Below are 23,213 nucleotides of genomic sequence, written 5' to 3' on the forward strand. Positions count from 1 at the left end.
CAAACGAAACAATGAAAATATTGATGTAAGTTTGGAACACTATTTTATTTCAAAATGATAATACTATTAATATTGACTACGCAAAATTCAACCGTTGTCTATCACGTCGATTAGAAAAAATCAAAAATATTGTATATATTATCTGTATAATTATGTTTTACAATGCAGGTTATTTTCATTATAAAATCATTATGGGCCTCCTCAGAGTGGATGTTTGTATTAACATAATATTTTGTTTTTACGAGAAATGAATGTTAGCCACTTGTTCAACATAGTAGGTCCATACTCTGACTCATACACAAATTGAAAAACAATAATGTGTACTTGCCAGACCCAGGATTCGACCCTGGGACCCACGATGTTAAACCGCACGGCCATCGTGGGTGTCATAATAATAATAAAGTAATAAATTTTACGTGATTACAATAATATGATCATTAGTAATTATATAATTACCTACTAATGAATAAAATTAGTATTCCTACTTTGATGAATCAGTAGTAATTCACGAATGTAGGTATTATGGGGCATTTACGCACGCAAAGCTTTACATTCGATATATTATTGGCGTGCATTTTTGAAGCAAGTATTAATAGACAATTTTGAAAAGTTTTTAAATAACAACTGTCAGAATTTTAAATGAATGGTAAGTATTTATTTCAAAGTATCGGTATAAGCCCGCCAGTTTTAATGTTGAATGTAAAATAATGGTACAGCAAGAAATAATATTCAAAAATCAGTAGTAAAAATAAATAATCATTATTTAAATGACATGAGCCAATAGATAAAATCAATATCCATTATTATTTTGATAGTATGAAAAGTAAAAAACATTCAATGGGGCGCACGGCATTTTAGGGTTACCATTATCGCATATAAAGTATATTAGTCTATGCATTCATGAATATCGGTAAGAACAAACTATTTATGATTATATTATTATTAAAAGAAGATCAAATAAGAAGTCGCAGAGGTGCAGAAAAAAGAGCTAGATGGACATTTCACAGAATAAATGCGAATAACCTCAAAGATTAAATTAATAATTGATCAAAAATATAGGTTCTCTAGGTAGGTACTACAAATATTACAGAAATCATTTTTTTAAACTAAGTACATTTTCATTACCTATTATTGTCTAATTTTATAAAAAAAATGAATCTCAGTTTGGATACAACAATAATTAATAGTATGATATTAAATTTATCTCAATTAAAATTGTATGCTAAATAATTAGTTAGGGTTCGTGGATTTTTTATATTTTACATGTTTTTTACTCATCACTACAAAAAAGGTTTTTTTCAATGTCTTTTAAAATTACTAATTTAAGTAAGTATCCTAATTATTTATATAATATGTATATTATTATTTTTACTATTAGTGTAAATGCCGAATCAGATAATTATTTAATATTGTTAATTTATTACAGCATGTAATGTAAACAAGACCGTGAAACGTATTGCCATTGGCGAGCCAAAAGTCCGAGGACAATAATTAATAAGTCGTCCGATTTGTCTATGCTCTGATACTGATCAACGAACGAATAAAAAAATCGAGCTGTCAAATTGCGGTTATCGGAATGTTTTCCGATAATCCTAAAATGTTGTGTTATTTATATGTAGACTTGCATAAAATAATATAACAGTAAAAACAACACATATTTTATGTTTTCTTTTATGAATTTCATAAACGTTTTTAGTAATAGGTTGTACGTAATTGAAGGAAAAGATTTTTATGTTATCGTTTGACTGGGTGTGTATTCTAGATTATCATTTTCAATCATTCACATTGATCGACATCGGTCGTCTTTAGTAATAGGTTGTATGTAGTTGATATATCATTGAAGGAAACGTCTTATTCTGTCATATGTTTGTTACAATTGATTATTATTGTGAATTTTTGAACACAAGAAATACATTTATTGTAAACAACTGAAGTCTGTCTTATTATTTAATTCTGGTACTGAAAATAATATTTAATAAGCACTATACAAGTCTGAAGTATGTCTTGTTATTATTGCAAAGTTGAAAATGTATATAATAGACACTACAATTTATTTAACTCCGCGATGAAGTAGAGATTAAGGGTTTGAATCTCATAAGGTAAGGTTACATATATCTTTGAAGTGCGCTTAGATCAAGAGTGTATGCATAACAGCTACCTACAACTGGTGGTTCGGAAGGTGCAGTTAAGTTAAGTTACAGCTGATAGTTAAAATGAAATAGTATCTTAAAGGCACTAGAAGCTTGCTCAGGAGACTCGCATTGCATCATTGAGCCATTTTATAGATACACAAATGCTGCTACACTAAATGGGCGTAAGGGATGAAATAATAGAGAAATACCATTCTAATAGTACAATCTGTTCTGGAGAGCCAGATAGAAAGAACAATACTATCCTACTAAATTTAACATAATAAGGAAGCTACTAAATAAGTTATTTCTGTAAAAGAAAAAATCTGTCCAAAATAGATTTTATACTGACAAATTGATATTTATACTTACCATTAATTATTTAAATAATTCCCGGAAATTGTTTAAATAATTCCCTATCATAATTTAAATACTTCCATTGTTATATTATAATACTTACCAATAATCATTTTTTACTTGCTGTTCATATTAAATAGTTCTCACCTTTTTAATAAAATACTTGCTCGATTTTTTATTAAAATACTTGCTGTTAATGCATATATATACTTACCAAATAATTTGAAGCCTATATTATTTAACTTTCATGACAGTTTCAAGCAGGGAACTCAGAAATAATGGGGAACTGAAATACCTAACGGGTAAGGAGAAGCAGGCAACCGATCTGGAGTAAGGAAGAATATGGGATAAATTTAAACACGTGTCAAGAATACGTAATGCGTCGAATACCGACAACTGCTCTCGGTTTATGCATTGACGCTCATTTAATATTTGTGTATTAGTTATTGCGTGGTTCATTTTCGTAGGACACTCACATATTGAAAACCCTGCTTCAAAATTTACTGTATAATGTATATTATGTATATGCACTGTTAATGTATATAGCCTGTCGGAATTCTAGTTATTATCTATTCTGTGGTTACAAGTTAAAATTGACACGACAGTAATTAAGTAAGTTGACAACAAATCTGTGTGTAAATCTACTACAATATCTAGACCCTGGTAAAACTACTTTAAATAATTACTTAAGGCTATACTTCAGTTGAGATATGGTCTAAAAAGATCGTGGCTAGGCGATGCGCAGATTGTGCAAATGACGCGTGCCGAACGAAATATAATTTGTCATAAAAATCCAACATGCGTCCATTTAATGTTATGTTTATTGTTATATTACTAATAATAATAGTGTATTCATTGACATGTTTTCTTCTTTAAGTACATACGTAAAGTTTTTTAGTCATCTTTACACGATTTAAGAATATTTTCATCCGACGCCATGACAAAACAAATCGACGTGCGGACACCTCGACTGTCGGTCTCCGATTGGCGACCAGTGAGAAATTTCGTCGCACCTACTGTTGAAAATTATTTGCCGTTTCACTGAAGTACGCTCTTAATCAAACGGTTTCAGTGGGTGATAATAATATGTTCTTATTTAGAATGAAAGAAGTTTTGTGGTGAACAGTGTTTCAATTATTATTAAAAAAACACACACACACAAGCAATAATAATATGTAACAGTATAACATGGTTTAGATTAGACGAAGATGGGCTTTCTAATTCCAATTTTAAAATTGACTTTGAACCATAGACTATAGATACATCCTTTAAACAGTTATCGTAACCATAGGAAAAGGACATCACGCTATGTAAATAATACGAGAGAGTGAAGCATGTAAACGTAAACACTCCGTGATTCTCGTACCAACGTGTAATTTAATAGGCATTATTAATATGTTCGGCATGTTGTTCTGTTATGAAAATTTCTTATTCGTGTACCATTCACTTTCGGCGCAGGCTTTTTCCATTTCACGCATTAGCGCGCGTCATAATTTTATTTGTTTACGGCACGCGTATAAACAATTGTTTTTTTTAATCGAATCATTAATGATGATCTTCATTTTCTTTAAATTTGGTACTGAATAAGTACCAATTAAATAATATACCTTAATGATGGAATAACGCTTGGAATATTTGAATTCTAGTATTAATAGTCAAATTATTATATCGTGTCACTTGTCGAAACAAATATTCTATATCTCATTTACTGAAACTAACAGCCTAAAATAATAAAATTATATTATTATAGGTCCTTTCAAACATAGTGTCCTATTCATGGCCCCCACAAAGGGGGGCTGACAGGGTTCTAGCCTGGGGGCCGGGTTCACGAAGGGCCCGGCGTGGCGAGCCGACCAGATAATTGATATAAACACCCACCACAAATTCTCTCTAATAGTAAAAAAAAGTCGCCTGCGCCGCTCTTTTTCTTCAATAATGTTATTATTTAAAATGTGGTTGTACGATACAATTTTTAATTGTGTATCGATACTCGACAACTCCATAATTCAAATGAATGTATTAAAATATACAAAAAAATTACTAAATATGCACATTAATTTTACCGCGTACACTATACTGTAGAGCGTCACACTGCTTTTATCTTTAGCGATAGGTAGGGGGGCCCGCTTCAGAATGTGGGGGCCATGGTCCTATTATTTACGTCCATAAAATGTTATGTTGAATAATCCTTGGAGGGAAAGTGACAATGATATTCGTGTTCGCGAAGTGACAATCGACGAGTTGATTACAAAAACGACATTTTTGTCAAAAAATATGATTTTTCAGGAGAGAGAAAGAACCTTTGGAACATATGACGTATCTTCTGACATATGCCATATTATTGTAAAATCAAAAAACAACGATAAATCAGTTAGGTATATAACACGTTGAAACATTCAAATAATAAATCGATGGCCGATGATGACAATTCCTCTGAATTATTTTATGAAGATTTTTTAATTCCTCGTCCTGAGGCTTTCGATTATTAAATGAATACTTTTGACAGTAGAAAATAATCGTAGGTATAATAATATCTATACGATTTTTATGATTGAACTGTTAACCATAGAGAAATAATAATATGACAGCCTCCTGTTGACATCCTGCTTTGAATACTACTTATTTACTTACCGTAATTTCGCAGATATTATGTGATTTCTCAAAGCCCGAGTGTTTGATTGCTTCACTTCTACTACTTCATAAATGTTTCTCTACACTACTGATATTGAGCCCCACGGCCTGTTGCTGTATTTAAAACGTCGATGGGCACGTAGCCACGTTTGGTAGACATGCGAGTATTTTGGAAAGCTTTTCTAACTTTTCGTCTAGACACTAGGTCTAAACAATGTATCAATGTAGTCTAAAGGTGTTTTCAGAATTAACTCAAGTAATATCGTTACAGTTGATTTAAGTACCTATATAAAATAATACAGGTAAGTATTTCATATTATCTTACACGTGGGTTAATCTGAATAATATGAATACCTACCTACTTACATTATTCGCTTCGATCGTAATGGGAATAATAGCTTAAAGAATATATTATTATGTTTAAACATATTTTTTTATTTTACATATTAATAATATTAATTTATTGATTTATTTATCTCAGTTCGGTCATGGAATACGTATGATATTTACTACAAATAAACCTACAATGCGAAATGATTCGCAGCCAACATGATTATTTACATTAGTAATCCTTTTCTGTTTCACTTTTATACTATAGAAGATCATCTTGATAATATTATCTTAGCTACAGACGATAAATTTTCGGAAGATTATTTTAAAGTGTAATAATACTTAAAAAAGTGAGGCGTTCATCAGGATTATTGATTATGAAATAGGGCGGTGTCAGAAGATAGAGAACAATAATTGAACAATAGAATACCTAGGTATACCTACAAAGCAAATTACATGTCATAAATTATGTCTTTTCTATGTTTTAACCTCTTAATTATGGCGTCTAACAATTTGTTATTTTCCATTTCCTCAGATACCCATCGGACGTGGAGAGTCGCGTGTCAGGCGGAGAAGGTGGCCATCCTCGGCGGTCTTCCCTCGTCAAGAGTTCCGCGCTCCGGGAGCAGTGTCCGCTGCGGGGTGAACCGAGATGTCCCCCGGCTTCTAAACGGTAGGACGTCAGCTAAATTAATATGTTGTTATCTTCGGTTATATCACTTTACCATTATAAAGAAACTGCAAGGGGGTGAAAAGGATTCCATAATCAGCTATTGTGGCATGACTCTTGCGATGTCTCTCCTCAAAGTAATTTATATCGTTTCAACAATTTGGAATCAAGTCAGACCTGCGTTGACGCAAACTGACTTCAGTATCGTGTGCCTTAGCCACGTTAAATGGTAAAAATATATTCAACCAATAATTATTAGCCAATGATGACAATTCCTCTGAATTATTTTATGAAGATTTTTTAATTCCTCGTCCTGAGGCTTCTAATTTTAATGGTTTATATATTTACCATTTTACGGATAGGCACATTTTTGTAATTACCTGTTAGGCTGTAGACACACGGCATTGCAGTTGATGTGCGTCGACGCAGGTCTTATTTATTATCTAACTGGTGATTCTAATCGGATACAATTGGAATCAAACAAGACCCTGCATCGACGCACTTCTACTGCAATGCCGTGTGTCTGCAGCCTTACATTCATATGTTATAGTTATTTTGGTAGTGTGTTTGATTTTTGGGTTGTCACCTTGTGTTCCTCCTCCTTCTTTCCTTGACGTTTCGGACTAATGCAGAAGTCATTATCAAGAGATTAATAATATATTGATGTGTTAAATGTCAAGGAAAGGAAGAACAGCAATATTATCACTCTGCGTAGGTACCAGATCAGAAAGATTCTAATAGGAACTACAAGAATCTTGCGAGATCTAGTACGTACCTAGAATCTAACAGGAAAGTGACACTCTCCAAATATTCTGTTCTCAATTTCTCAATTATTCTATTTAATAAGTTTTTCACTATTTTTTTTTTCTTTGCGTTTAGTTTAATCATTTCCATATTCTCATTTATGGTGATATTTAAAAAAAATGTTCGATTACAATTTTAAGTGAAGTGTGCACTTAATTATATCCCTCCATGTACTTATGTCTTTAATTTACTTTATACTTTATGGCTAAAAATAAATATTTTTTATGTTATTTTGTTGTTTAATATTTCGTGAGGTGTTTGGCTGTCATTTTCGTAATTATGTTGTCCACCAGGGCTCGAAATGGACCGGAGCGCCGTTCCTGTTCGTGAAATCGGTAAAGGTATCGCTCCGTCTCGTGGAAAAAATAATTTGACCGTCTGAGCTAGATAGGCCATATAATAGAAAATCAAACACACTTATTTTTATGAAATACACATAAAATTTGATAACTGTCTTTACAAAACTGTCGAGTGCTCCGGTTCGTAAACTTTTCCATTTCGAGCACTGTTGTCCACACAGAGTTCCGAGAGTCTATCGCTCCTTTTCTAGTATTGGGTAGTCGTTGATGACATACCACACAGTTTCTCACTCATTGGACCGGCAATTAATCATTGTTTTATAAATGCGTTATCAATATTATGCAATTTTCTATTTTGTACTAGACTCGGAATACCTAATAATTTATTAGAAAACTTGGTTATTGTGTAAAAGGTTCTAACATGTTTTTTAATTGTACTTGTGTGATAGTTAGGTACCTACTAAATATTTTTCAGCCTTCGATTATTGTTTTGTATTGTCTGTTTCATTTTCTTTCATGTTAAATGTGAAATACGGTAATTTTCGTCTGAAAAATCGTAGGTATTCCATTGCGACTGACTTTTACATTTATATCTTATTAATTAATCTGTTCTGCGTCCTGTTCGAATCCTGCGTCTGGTTTTTGGTTTTTCAATTTCAAACCTAATAGGTTGAGCAAGTGGCTGACATCCATTCCTCGTAAAAACTAAATCTGTTATACAAAAAACCTCCACTCTATGGAGGCCCATATTATGATCTTATTAGATCGGACATGGTCAATGTCAATATACTGAACACTTCTTACTATATTTTTTACTGTACTCTTTTGTTTATACTACCGTTATCAATTATTATTATTGATGAGTCTTGAGTAAAAAATCTCACGATGAATGCGTTGACGAGAATGATCATTCTGAATATGGAACGTTTAGGTACCGCACCCATGATGGAACTTGTAACAATGCACGACGTCCGCGTTGGGGATCCGCCCTATCGCCAGCCCAGCGCTTCCTCCCGCCGACTTACTCCGACGGTCTCGAGGCCCCGAGACTCTCCGTCCGCGGTGGCGCAACCCTGCCGTCGGCCCGTCGTGTCAGCTCCGCGGTGCATGCGGACACATCGTCCCTCGGAGGGCGCAGGAGGCCCACGGCGCCGGTCACTCACATGCTCATGCAGTGGGGGCAATTCTTGGACCACGATGTGACTTCTTCCAGCCAGTCGCGAGGATTCAATGGCTCTGTCCCCAGGTGCTGCGGCGATGGTGGGAGAGGATTTATACCGGAAGAATTTCTGGTAAGAAACTAGCTACATAATAATATGTTCTGGAAACAAAAACGGCAGTTTCTATTTTCGTAAAATTTTAGTAAGCGACAAAAAAAATCCGTATATTATGACGTTCTTGTATTCTAAAATTTAATGTTGTATGTACACTAATAAAAAATAACATTTCTAATAGTTTTTTCAAAAGTTATACCTATAACAATGACATTTATATGGACGAATCATGTGGAAATTAAAATGACACTCACTTTGTGTCGGGTCTGCCGGATGGCGAAATTCATATTTTAATATCGGTATCCTTCGCTCAAATGAACATTCCGCTTGCAAGCGGTCTGGCGACACCACTGGGTCTGCCCATACAAAATATCGAACTAATTGCCGTTCGCGTCCGTTACATTTCGACACCGCCGTTATTATTGTGTTACAAAATGCCAATGTGCCTAGTTAAAAATTGTAAAAAAAATTCTACTAAACACTCCAAGAAAGATGGGATAACTTTTCATGTGTAAGTATTATTTATTATTGATAAAATGCCATTTTTAGATATTGACAAACGATATTATTCGATGCAATTCAATGACAGAACAATTTGACAGAAATAGCCGAACATTTTTACGCAGGCAGCGATGATTTCTCCGTTCCTAGGAGGGCTCAACGCACAAATGGTGATTTATAAATATGGTCCGTATTGTAATGACAGTAAGGTATATATTCGTTCAATTTTTCAAATATGGTAGTACTGTTTGCACCGTACTTCAGCTAATTGATTTGCATGAACGGACTGGTAATATTATTTTCAATTTATTATAGGTATGTAATTAAACATATTTTTTGACATCGTTTGTTTAATTAAAAATACTTTTTTAAATATATCTACTTAGTTAATTGCATGCAGAACTATATTTTAAATTAAAGATATCATCTGTTTTTTTTACTCCCGAATATTTCCATTTACTTTCTTCTGTTTTATCTGTCGTTGATTTTGTTCTGTTTTATCTGTTGTTCTGTTTTATCTTCTTCTTTCTTTTTTTTTCTTTTCTGTTTTATCTGTTGTTGAACTTAATTATTGTTGTTCATTACGGTTATTTCTTCTTAGAACGCCATAATGAATCGTAATAGAATTGTTATCATTGTCATACTTCAATAGTATTTTCCACTTTGTATGTTTGCCAATAATATTAATAATTATTAATCTCATATCTTGTGCTCCATTTACTTTTTATGAATATTTCTATTTACTTTCTGTTGTTTTCTCTGTTTGCTTGCTCTCTGAATTATTAAAACATGCACCTATAATATAACGTTAATCGTGTATTTTTTATAACTTGATTCTTGATTTTATTCTCATTTCTTGTTGTGATTCTATAATATTTAAATAAACAGTAATAGAATTGTTATCATTTTCATGCTGAAATAATATTTTCTCCAATAAACTGATACTGGTTTTGTCATTAAAACATTTTCAACGGATCAATTTTCAGTTTCAAAATATTCTTATTAACCGACGCTTCAAATTATACCAAATTATTATATTGCAATTCAATAACAATCATAATATGTTATTGTTTAATCTCAAACATCTTAAGCAAAGCAATATGATCAAAACGTGAAAATCTAATTACATATTCGTTGATATTTATTTGTACACTGTATGGTTTGTTAGCGCCGTAGCAAAGAATATTTTGTTTAGACAAACAACTTTTCTCAAAACTACGTAATATTCGTATTTCTTCCATAATTTGCCGCCCCTCAAAATGTGGCGCCCCTAAGCAACGTTTGGTCTGCTTATCGTGTATATTTTATAACTTGTTTCTTGATATTTTTTTGTTTTCATTGTTTATGTCATAATAATTAAATTAACAATACCATTGTTATCATTACCATGATTTGATAATATACGGGTATCGTTGTTATAACATTTTCCACGGATCAACTTTCAGTTGAAAATGTCGTAATGATGAAACTGGTATCGCCTGTTTGAAAATAAATGTACGAAGATACATACGTCAAACATACAATAATAATATATTTTTATAACTTGTTTTTATCTCGAATAAATGGCGTTCAATAAAAATTTAATTGTGTTTGACTATTTTTTTTTTGTTATATTTATCTACCTCCGTTCTCTTGTATTATTATCATAGGTACCTACTTTCTTCTGTATTCATACTTCGAAACTGTGTTATTAATTGATAAAAGGCATGTATTTATTATACACACAACAAAAAGAATAATAATATAAATAACGAATTACAAAAATATTTAAAGTTATTAATTAAGGGCAGAATTCCCAGTTTGCGTCTGGAATCGTTTCGCTGAATGCCTGGAAGCGTTTCGCTGAATCTCCGGAAGACGTAAGTAACCCGAGAATTCTAACGCGATGACATTAATACGCCGTTACAATAAAGGCTATATTACTCTAAATTCTCGAAGCTTGATATCGTATAATGGAAATGCAACGTCATATGATCACGTGACGTCTACCTATACATCTGTGAATAAGTTTCGTGCACTATTTCTCGTGATCGCCAATATGAAATGAGTTGTCCATTTAATACGTCTTTGACCTATAAGAAAGAAATAAGACATTTTTATTGACTTGCCAAAATTTTACGAGAACGGAAAGTATTGTTTTTGTTTCCACAGTGGATGTTTTAATAGACTTTTTACAAGGTTGGTGTGGTATTTAACCACTATCGCGATTTGGGGACGTATTAATACAGCTCTGAGCTCAAATCTCAACTAGATTAATAAGTTTGCATGCCTTTTTCTGAATTTATCTTAAGGTACCTATATACGTAACCCACAGTGCGTGTTTGTTTATGTCGAAAACCTTAGGTCCTGAGAAAATGAGTCACAACTAATCCTCTGTAGGCAGATTACTATCGAAATATATACATCTACATTGAGGATTCATCTGAAGTGGACATTATATTGAAAACCATTCAATCAATAATTATATAACACGTTGAAACATTCAAATAATAAATTGATAGCTAATGATGACAATTCCTCTGAATTATTTTATGAAGATTTTTTAATTCCTCGTCCTGAGGCTTTTGATTATTAAATGAATGCTTTTATCGTGTTAAGTTAAGTTAATTGGTCCTAGGTATAATAATATATTTTCCAATCTATAAGACATCTATCTAGATATTTAATTAAATCAGTTTATTATAAGTAACTTGGTTCAAAAATCATCTCCCCACTATCAATTCGATAAACTATAAAATAATATACCAATCCAACTTTATATTAGAATATAAATAAAATATTATTGTAGGTCACCATTAATATTAGGATAAATAATTAAGACATTTTGTTATCTTCATATAGCATCCTGAGTGCATGCCAATTTTGGTGCCCGACGAAGACCCTTTTTACGGCCCCTTGGGCATCAGATGCCTGGAATTCCTCCGGTCTGGACCTGCCCCCCGGGAAAACTGTGAACTGGGATGGCGTGAACAACTCAACAGGGTGACAGCTTACGTTGATGCATCTCCGATATACGGTGCATCGGCCAGGCAGTCTGATAAACTAAGACTATTCAGGAATGGTGAGAATAAACCATCAATAATAATTATTACCTAATTATATTTAGATATTAATATTGATTACTTACCACAATGTGAGTATTACTGCCATCTATTAATGACATTAAAAACTAAAATATTATTAGTGTAATTATTCATTAACAGATGTCACTAAATATATTGTTTAATTATAGGACTTCTGCAATATGGCAGGGCACAGGCTCGCCGCCCACTTTTGCCAGCTGAGGATTCTGATGAAGAGGCTCTCTGCAGAGGGGGTGCAGTTGACGTTTCCTGCTTTAAGGCCGGCGATGGCAGAGTCAACGAGCATCCCGGTCTTGTGGCCATGCATATCGTATGGTTGCGCAAACACAACAGGTAATTAACAATGAAAATTCTAATTTAAAAGCATGCTACTATTTTCACAATATAGAGAAAATTTCTTATCAAAACTATTTCTACAGGTTTGCTACAGAGTTATCGCACCTGAATCCACATTGGAGTGATGAAAAGGTGTATCAAGAAACAAGAAAAATCATCGGAGCATTAGTTCAGCATATCACCTACAAAGAATTCTTGCCGATTATATTAGGTTAGTATTCAACTAATACACCGACTGGCATTAATTCGTACACTTGACATACCCACCAGGCATGAATGATAAAACTTATTTAATATAATATTATCAAATTAGTATACACTGTTTCACAGTTATATTAACAAATTAGTGAAACGTTAAGAAACCTTGCTTAAATTATTAGATTATAATCTTATAACTGATCATTATTTTTACTTTGTTTCAGGATCCGAAGTAATGCGTCTATTCCAACTAGACTTACTGAAGAAGGGATATTACAAAGGATACAACTCTAAAGTTAATCCAAATCCAGCAAACTCCTTCGGAGCGGCAGCTTTCAGATTCGGTCACAGCCTCGTTCAGGATTCTTTCGTGAGATACGACCGGTTTCACAGGCCATTACCGAACAGTAAGTGACAATTGAATTAGCATTTGTTAAGAATTGGTATGATTGTCCAATAAAAATAATTCAATATTAGTAGAAACTCAATTATCCGGACTTTGATTATGCGGTTTTAATTTCGTATGAGCATCAGAAAAAGGCATTTTTTTTATTCTGGATTATTCCAAAACTAAATAATATCTTCCATGTTTTTTCAATTATCCAACCTTGTCATTGTCATATCTGCATTTACAACCCTTGTCTCCAATTAACCCGAGTAATTGAGGTTCTACTATATCACTAGATGTTTAAGTTCCAGTTTATTCAACTCCGACCACCAGTAAAACTGTACTAGCAGGACCCTTTGCTTTAATAAAAGTTTTGATTTAAATAAGTGAGCCTATGATGATATTCCATCTGAATTTTTAATGAAGAATTTATAATTCCTCGTCCTGAGGCTTATTTCACAAAAAATTATAATAATCACAGTTTTAAAAAATCAACTGAAGTTTTCTGTATTACTGGGGGTCCTCGTTATCCAAGGGTATTTGGTACCGTACCGAAAAAATATCTTCTAAAGCGAATCCGCTTAAAACGGGAACCAAAACTACTTTACTACGAGGTTTAATTGGGACACGTTTAGAAAAGAAAAAGACTCACGAGCAAGACACTAATAATGTAGGAGTGTGGAATTTTTCACGACTGTGTCCTATTGTGCTTGTGTTTTTATAGGTATTTTATTTTTGCATTTTCCTGAAAATTCGTAATTGCAGGGACGCAGATAATAAAGACCCCTGTATATTGTCTCTTCAAATCAAATTTTCATTCTGTCCACAGATGTCTCTCTGCATGATGAACTAACAAATCCTTCAAATATATGGAGCTTTGGCGCAGTTGACAGACTGATTTTGGGCATGAGCAACCAATTGTCGCAGAAGCGAGATGAATTCATATCGCCAGAGCTCACGAATCATCTATTCCAAACTTCAAGATTTGCCTTCGGAATGGACTTGGCCTCCATTAATATTCAAAGAGGCAGAGACCATGGTCTACCATCATACACCACGTGGAGAGAGCCATGCGGATTGTCACTCATTAACGACTGGGATGACTTGCTTAAGATAATGCCGTCGAGAGCCGTCAGAAAAATGGAGGAAATATACAGGTAATGTTGATAGAAGAATTATTTGTACTAATATAAAATATTTTCACAGGTTATAGTGATGTTACAAACGCCTAAAAAACTTGTGACAGAAAGGGAGAGTGGAGACATTCCTGAAGGCCACCAATAATAATAATAATATAAACCTTTAATTTGTTATTATTATCAAATGGACAAATGAAATTTTGTGAAACGGATATATTCCATTGAAACAGCATAAAAATTGCTGAGTAAACTTGATTCGAGTCTAAAGTAGTGTCCTGACTCACGTTGACAACATCATAAAATCGGCAACACGTCTCGGCTCAATCATTAAATTTCAAAAGAAGAAAACAAATGAAGCCATTCCATTCGCATTTGTTATTGTTCAAAAGGCATCCTCAAAAATCCATTAAAATAATTGTTGGTGTGGTATATTATGATACTATGTTATATTAGGTGGACAACTTTTTTCTATATCCGTACACGCTTTATGGCCATTGTCGGAGATGAGCCTAATATAATGACAGAAACAAATGATGTTTATCAATCTAAATGTTTTTATCTAATTTTAAATGCGCAATCTGATTGTTATGTTTTCCTGATTTTTATTTTAGGCATGTGGATGACATCGATTTGTTTACGGGAGGAATGGCGGAGAGGCCCGTTATCGGAGGATTGGTCGGACCGACATTTGCTTGCATCATTGCACAACAGTTCTCCAATTTGAGACGAGGCGATCGTTTCTGGTGAGAATCAACATATTTTTCATCTTTCCTACCACTCAAATAGAATTGAATCAATTTGAATTAAATAAATGAATATCTTTAAAGGTCTGGCCGCTAGCTCTAAAAACATTGTGTTTTTAGAAACTTTCTAATTTTGTTACAATCTAGTTTTATCTATGGTATAAATTACATTGGAATAAAGCGTTTCATTAACCTGGCACTCGCGGCCTATTGTAGTATGACGAATTCACTCTCGCGGTGACGGTTTTTGTTTAATTTAACTTCTGTGTTTCATAATAAAAACGGCAATAAAAAATGAGTTTTATGGCTCTTTAGGCGCCTAGACATGTTCAGATTATTTTACAACATTAAAAAACCGTAATAAATCAGTCATAATGTCAAAAATATCCGAAGAAATTAATTCTATACAAAGACTCACCATTTTATGTATATGGAGCACTGCAAGGCTTGCATTTTGTTATTCGTCACGCTCGTGCTTGACGCGAGTATAGAAACACTTCACAAATGGTAATAAAATCACACATAATGTTTTTTCCCTGAGTAGGGTCGTAAAAATAGCACAATAATTTTAGACTAAACAAACTTTTAGGCAGACACTTAAACAGCTATTAAATATTATTACTGAGTTACATATTTATTTTTACTTTACACATTTAAAATTGTTTTGAAGAGTGGTAGATTTTATAACACGGACTGAGACATAAAGCCACATTGCAAATACAACACATATATCTAGATAGAGATGTTTTTTTTTTATTAATTTTTGAATTTCCGCACACATGACAGCGTCTTCTGGGCTTTTTATTATTTGCCGTGGGCGGAATGTGTTGCGGCAAATGATCTGTTAAAGTTCTAGGCAACAACCTCAATGGATTTTCACTAGTCGATGGTCTGGGTTGTGGAGTTTTCGTGATTTTCACAGCGTACTTAGCAACTAATTGTTTTATCACGACTAACTGAAATTCTCCTAAAGTTTTTTTACTACCAGTAACAGATTTATACATATAGAACGCATTTAATAAATAGAGGTCAATCATGTGAAATGCTACTTTTTTGTACCATTTCACAGATTTCCTCATGCACGACAAGCTGCTGAGCATCATGTCGGCCTTGTCGACAGTCCCCATATTTTTATTATACTCTAAGATGCACTTTGGCTTCATAATGGGTTCTCCTGTTCTAAAATTAGTTTTACCTGTTGGACCGAAGGAGTCATCGTGCATGGTTGTAAGCATGTGGACATCTCTTCTGTCACACCATTTGAGAGCCAACAATGGGCTGTTTGACTTTACCTCTGTCTCCACCTTTTTCAGCTTTTTGAAGCATGGCATTTCTTTGCGATTCTTACGTACAGTCCCACAAGCATTGGTTTTATTTTCATGGAGGTGTTTGAATAACTGTGGACCGGTGTACCAGTTATCGCACCACAACGAATGCCCTTTGCCCAGATACTCGGTCAGCAGCGTTGTCACAACAGCTCCGGAAATTCCAAAGTTTTGGCTATCCACTATGTCTGTCCCGTCACCACAATAAATAATAAAATCTAAAATATAACCCGTCATAACGTCACACAGCACGAACATTTTGATACCGAAACGATGACGCTTCGATGGAATGAATTGTTTAAAAATAAGTCTCCCTTTAAAAACAATAATGCTCTCATCGATACAGAGATTTTGATGCGGAATCATCGTGTCTTTGAAAATTTTGCGTGTATGCTCTAAAAGTAACCTAATTTTATTTAGTCTATCTGAGGTAACACTTGTTGGATCGGAAAAATGGAGCATTTGGAGCAATAACTCATATCGGTCTCTAGGCATCGTCTGACCGAAAATGGGTGCACTTAAAAAACAATCCGTACTCCAGTGTTCTTCTAGTGACAAATGTTTGTTTCGTGTCATGAGCATTGACACCGCAAAAAATGCATATAATTCTGATACAGTTGTATCGATCCAATTATGAGAACGTGATTTTGGTCCAAGTTCTTGAGTGTTATACTGGTAGTGGAAAAAAATGTTTGTTTGTTGGACTACCTTCAACATTATATCACTGTTTAAAAAATGTTCAAAAAAAAGACACTCAGGCGAAGTCTCAGTCAAATCGCTGTTTGCTATGCCGGATTGAAAATCATCAAACTCATATACGATCGGAACATGGGGTCCGGATGTCCATGTTCTCAAGTGTTCAATTGGCTCTTCTGATATATCTACATCACTGAGGTCAGATGGTTCCAATTCTTCTTCAGACATTTCGTAATCGGAGTCCAATTCCTCACTTAAACCAGCCATATTGAAGTTTGAAAAAAGTTCTCAACCAAACACTCACACGATAACAAAGGTAAAATAGTCCAAAAAAATATAGTCAAAACACTTTTTAACAGTTTAATACACATGAATGGTATAGTTAAAACATAAACAATAACACAGACAAAATATTATAATAAAATTCACACAATACAATAGATCGCGTAAAATACGTAATATTTTGTACGGAAAAACGACAAGAGCGATTCCTTGCACAGTCCTCTCACAACAGTGATATTACGCATACTGCGCAAACGCAGTAAAGTGGCACGATGTTTCAAACCAAAATTAAATGAGCGTAGATTGACGGCCTGTCGAAGGCATGTCAAACATCTTAGTTTTAGTATTGTAACACAATTTATTTGACAATGTTACATATATGTCACCGTTGGTAATGAAATAAGGCAAATTATGGTAGAGATTTCAAAATCATGCGTCATGTATATTCTACATAATCGACCGGCGCATTTTTGCGTACAACATTGGCGACAGAAGCGCTGTAGCCCCGTAGTTTTGCGAAATTTCGCGTACTACTCTCGTGACAGAAGCGGGCGCCGGGTTAAAATGTAACCCCATTTTTCTGATATGCATTAATATTAAAACAACAATGATAACATGATTTAATTTTATATTATGTTTCTGTGTTCAATAGATAATAAATTAACTAAAACTGTCGTTTTTTTATAGCATTGTTAAAACTATCTCATTTTATATTTGTAGGTATGAGAATGGTAAATTTGAGTCATCCTTTACTCCAGCTCAATTGCAACAACTGAGACGTGTAACTCTGGCACAGGTACTCTGTAAAACGATGGAAAATGTGGACACCATTCAGCCATTTGTCTTCCTGTCAGCTGACGAATTTAGAAACGAGCGCGTACCTTGCGACAGTAACTTACTCAACAGCTTTGATTTGACTCCGTGGACAGAGCAAGTAGCCGACTTTGAGAATGACATCAACAACTTGGACAGAATCGGCGGTTCTTTCCGACCGACCGCCAGACCGCACTTTTCCCAAGCCTTTGATAATTTCCCATCCTCATTTCTCGACCAACCGACTATAACCCGACGACAGACAACCAAAAACAAACAGACGACAGCCTCTATTAATGATATCACTCCGATAAAACTTGACGATAAACTTGACTTACCCGATAAACAAACGACTACTCCCGCTCCAATTTCCACTACCCAGACTGTTAAAACGAAGACTACCAACAGACCTACAACTAAAACTAAACTGACGACTCAAAATACTATTAAAATCGATGACAAATTAGATTTCTCCGCTAAGACTGGGATTGACGGTGAAATAGAACAAAAACTTGACCAGACAAATAATACTTTAAGTGACAGGCGTTCTTTTACTGACAATAGTAAACCTTCGTTAGTTTTAGAAAGTAGAGAAAGCGATGATAACTCAACCGATGACCAACCGACTAAGACTAAAATTGAAACAGACAAAGATAAAAGCTCAGTGAAGACCTACGGCCTTCTACTCAGCGATGAATCGCAACTTCCATTCTTTAGCAATTTGTATGGCTTAATAAAGACGACAACGCCTAAACCTTCCATCCAATCGCGACCTAAACCTCACATAATATACTATCAACAAAACGACCAGACAACTTCCAATCCCAACCGTTTTACTTATCTAATAAATATTGTACCGAAGACTACACCCAAATACCAAAACGATGACTATAAAGAAACCATTAAAATAACAGTTCAAGGACAACAGCAATCTCCTAACTCTAACCCGTTCCCTTACAATAAACGCCCGGTTTATAACAACAACAGATTAGAGTACCGTCCGGTTAACCAATACGGACAAAACATCTTTGAACGGTACGGTAACATCGCTAATTCACAAAATAACAACTATAGACCGCAAAATAAGCCGGTGCAGTCGGATTCGCAAGATCATGACAGCCGTCCATACGGCAGCCAACCGAGTCACATCGTAAATCAAGACCCATACGACTCCCACGAGACCAATTCCTATAATAACAACAATCAACAATCCGATTACCGACCCGTACAAAACAATTACCGCCCTAATAAACCATACCGACCTGTATATAACAATGACTATACGACAGAGTACAATCCATACAGTTTAGTGACTTTCAGCCATATTGAAACGACCAAAAAACATGACTTATTTAATCGTCCGCAATTTGATTTGAGTGGAAATAGCGGTTATCAGACAACGAGTACATATTACAAACCCGTCCGACCTCCTTTTGCATCGTCCGATGATAGTAGTTACGGGGCAAACCCTAGACCGGTGCGTCCAGTAAATGTTAAACCCGTTAGCACGGGTATAACTATCTACATTGACAATAAACCTTCACCGGTGAAACCCCAACACGAAGACTCAAGTAATAACGCCGGATATGGAACAAATCTTCCGAAACCGATCGTTTTTGACAATACATACTCAAGCGAGGAAGAGACTGTTCCGTTATTTACTAGACCCACATATCAAAGACCGTTCCTTCAAAAACCCGTGACTAATTTCAGACCGCAATTTCCTAAACCAAATCCTTTTGACTATAACAGACCTAATGACGATACCAGACCTGCTAATACTGACCAAGACAATAACGGATACAATAAACCCCTTCAAAGTGAACATGGACAGTTTTCAGCTGATTCTCCATGGGTCCAAACACCTAACAGCAATAAATATCCTCAAAATAATCCTTACGACAGTAATGGAAAAAGAACTACGACTTCGAGATATCCCAACTACGACAGACCCACAAATGTTAACGTTAATCTAGCATCTCAATTTGGAAATCAACACCATACTGATATATCAATTGTCATCGAACCTAACGTGAAATATAAAAGTAACCTTAAAGCTACAGGCAATCCGTTGGGAAATTCTCACGCTACGACAAGTAAACCGATGAAGTTTTACTATATCGGTAACGTCTTGCACAAATACAAGGCGCCTGACCACTCTGACAATGGTTTCTACGCAAAAGATGGAAATTCACCTTCCGAATCGAAAGAACAAGATCAGATTATTAAAGAAAATTACAACAACGCGTGGAAACCTGACAAAAATGAACACAAACTGTTTTACGGTTCACCCGATGATGAAGACGATGACAGTGAGCCTTACGAAGGCATCAAAGGCAGTCTGAAACACGGCAGCGATGATATCATACTGGATGATAGCGAAACACTGGCAGAAGGTGCCCAAACTAAAAGCGCAGAGGTAGATGATTTGGAAGGTGCTTCTTCTGATAAGAGGGAAGCGGCCGTCGACTCACCACCAGTGAAACCGAATGCAAATAAAATCAAGAGTGATGTTTTCTTCAACGCGTTACCCAGTGAACACAGGTATGTTTGATACTAGTATTAATTTATATTTTAAAACTTCTAACTACATTTGATTAACCCAACTGCATGATAATAATAATAAAAAAACTGATTAGGAAGAAGCGAGGCTGTTTGTTTCAAAATTGGTAACCTCCATATTCCACCATTTTGAGATTTTAGAACTGCAAATATAATATTTTCTTTCGCAAACATGTTGGTAAACAATTATTAGAAAAATCAAATAGCGAAATCAAATGTCCTAACATGAAATTTAATAAAAAATTATGTTTAAAATTAGTCGTAAAATATGAAAAATGGCGGCTGATGAATATAATCGGGTTTAATTCTATTTAACTAACAAACGGAGCTGTATTTGATATTTTATAAATACATATATCACACGATGGAAAAGTATCTCCTTACAGTAGCGATTTCCAAACTGGGAGGCGTGGAGTGTTGCAAAGGGAGGCGCGAAAAGTTTAACTCAATTAATGTAGCCACAAGTTTGCAGTTTACAAATGCACAGTTTATAAAACTGCCACTAGTTATAAACTACATAAAAAAACAGTCTTATAAAAGGTTGTTTGTAAACCTGTCTGAAAATATGGAGGCTAATTTTATAATACCTCACTTCTATACTAGTAATTGTGAAGCGCGCTGCGCTGGCTATCTCGTGAAAAAATGAAATAAAAGGGTCAAATTAATCATTATGTTGAAATTTGAGGCAAATTTGTTTAGGAACGATAATTTTGTCTGTTTAAAAAAATGAGTGAAAAAATCAATGCAAGGAAAGGACCACTAATGCATTCACTGGCTTAAAAAGACAAAGTGAAAAAATTGGAGCTTTGGAAATCAAAATTACAAAAAAATAAGTTCGCCATCGCACTTTTAAATAATTTCTGCGCCAGATATATTGAAGCAAACAAAAATCTATTTACTGAGTTCTTGGTTCAGTTTGCTAATGCTCTTTTCACATTATTTTATTAATAGTAAAAAAAGTAGCCCGCGGCACTGCTTTGTTTTAGGCCTATTAAATATTTTAAATATGTGGTTGTACGTTGCAATTTGATGTGATAAGCGATAGGTAGGTAGGTGGGCCCGCTTCAGGATGTGGTGCCCATGATATAATCCATTTGTCAATGAACGATGATGAATTTGGATTGACTACTATTGAAATTGATTGTGCTAATAAACAAGCACATTCATCGCATGAAAAACAAATTAATATATTTATTTTTTTTTCATTTTTGTAATACTTACTACATTTTGGACTATTTGAAAAGGTGTCTGTAATAAAATAAAGGGGGGGGCGCCAAAATTTATTTCTTTTAAAAGGGAGGCGTAGTATCATAAAGTTTGGAAACCACTGCCTTACAGTATCATTCTTAAGAAAAATATTAAAGAAACAAAAAACCAACTAATAGCCTCATATGTCTGAGATAGGAATGTCTGTCATGTTCTTCCTTTTCTGTTACATCTTCCCACACCATTTTCATTAAATCTGAGTGTATCTCAAGTAAGGGTTGTGAAAATTTATAAGAACAATATAATCGTCATAAAAAATCTTTGAAAATACTTCTTAACTTTATGGAAGCGTCATATTCCAATTCTGAGAGCAGAATTGGTGACATTTTTTTACCAAACAACCTAATTACTCTTTTATCATTTTGAAATAATCCATTTTGATGTTTCAGCCCAACGTTGTGGATGACGTACAGAGAGAAACCTGAAGAAAATATGCCGCACTACGCTTGGAATACCATGCCGTCCATTGACTCAGATCCTCATGCATCGAAGGAGTTGCCGAGACCGATGAATTTCACCGACCTCGCTAAAGGCCACAAATCACCATATTCAAAACACAAAGGACTCGCATAAAATGACTAATTATGACTCAAACAAAATTTGTTCTTAGGGATACAAGTTTATACAAGATAAAGCTTATATTTATATACCTAAATATTTTTTATATGAAGAATAAATGATCGTAGAGATAAATCTTCCTTACTTTATTTCTAAAACACAAATAATAAATTTGGAAATATGTCCCTAGTAAGGACATATAAATATATTATGTAAATACTTCATTATAATACATTTTATACATATTTTTATGTTAAGTTTTAATATATACTAAAAACACAAATTATTAGATATTTATATTGTGTAACATATTTTTTTATCTTTCAATAAATTGTTTTATATACATAAGTACTTAGTTCTGTAATATATTTAATATTTTTCTCTTAAAATATTTGCTTTCACTTTAAAGTTTATTAAATCCTTAAGTAATAATAATTTATTTTTACTGAAGTTATTTTTGTTATTATTTTTAAATACTGTAGAATAAATTAGTTTATTTAATGTTATTTTCATATTGTAATTTGTGATATATTTTTTTTTAAATAAAACTCCTTACCATTTTTGTAATTAAACAAGACATTTTCATATTTATTTTGTCCCTTTCAACTCCCAACCTTTTTGTACCCTAGGCCCTAGGCCTAGTTGGACATAGGTAGATAATAAAAATAATACATAAAAAAATAATTTCATAAATAATTTGTCGAAATAAAACTGAAATTTAAAAAATTCTGTCGGGGTCGAATAGTGGCGGGCGCACACAAATCGGTCACGGGCAAGGAATTGGAAATCCCTGTCTTAGAGCAATGTTTCTTAACCTTTTTACATCCGC

At 34.0% G+C, this 23,213-nt stretch overlaps 1 protein-coding gene across 1 annotated transcript in view; it reads left to right on the forward strand.

Moving 5' to 3' along the window:
* LOC147070153 (uncharacterized) overlaps positions 1–22,536 on the forward strand; it is an 87,498-nt gene extending 64,962 nt beyond the window's left edge. The window contains exons 3-12 of the mRNA XM_085949998.1: positions 5,983–6,120; positions 8,152–8,512; positions 11,837–12,056; positions 12,228–12,411; positions 12,498–12,625; positions 12,837–13,019; positions 13,830–14,157; positions 14,751–14,882; positions 17,906–20,542; positions 22,216–22,536. Of these exons, the coding sequence (XP_085806124.1) occupies positions 5,983–6,120; positions 8,152–8,512; positions 11,837–12,056; positions 12,228–12,411; positions 12,498–12,625; positions 12,837–13,019; positions 13,830–14,157; positions 14,751–14,882; positions 17,906–20,542; positions 22,216–22,399 (4,495 nt within the window). The 3' untranslated portion in view covers positions 22,400–22,536. The remainder of the gene's footprint in view (positions 1–5,982; positions 6,121–8,151; positions 8,513–11,836; positions 12,057–12,227; positions 12,412–12,497; positions 12,626–12,836; positions 13,020–13,829; positions 14,158–14,750; positions 14,883–17,905; positions 20,543–22,215) is intronic.
* Positions 22,537–23,213: the final 677 nt, after the last annotated feature.

The sequence above is a fragment of the Rhyacophila brunnea genome, unplaced genomic scaffold (genome assembly GCF_057557595.1).
Source record: "Rhyacophila brunnea isolate RB1 unplaced genomic scaffold, BYU_Rbru_1.0 scaffold_22, whole genome shotgun sequence".
NCBI classification, from domain to species: Eukaryota; Metazoa; Arthropoda; class Insecta; order Trichoptera; family Rhyacophilidae; genus Rhyacophila; species Rhyacophila brunnea.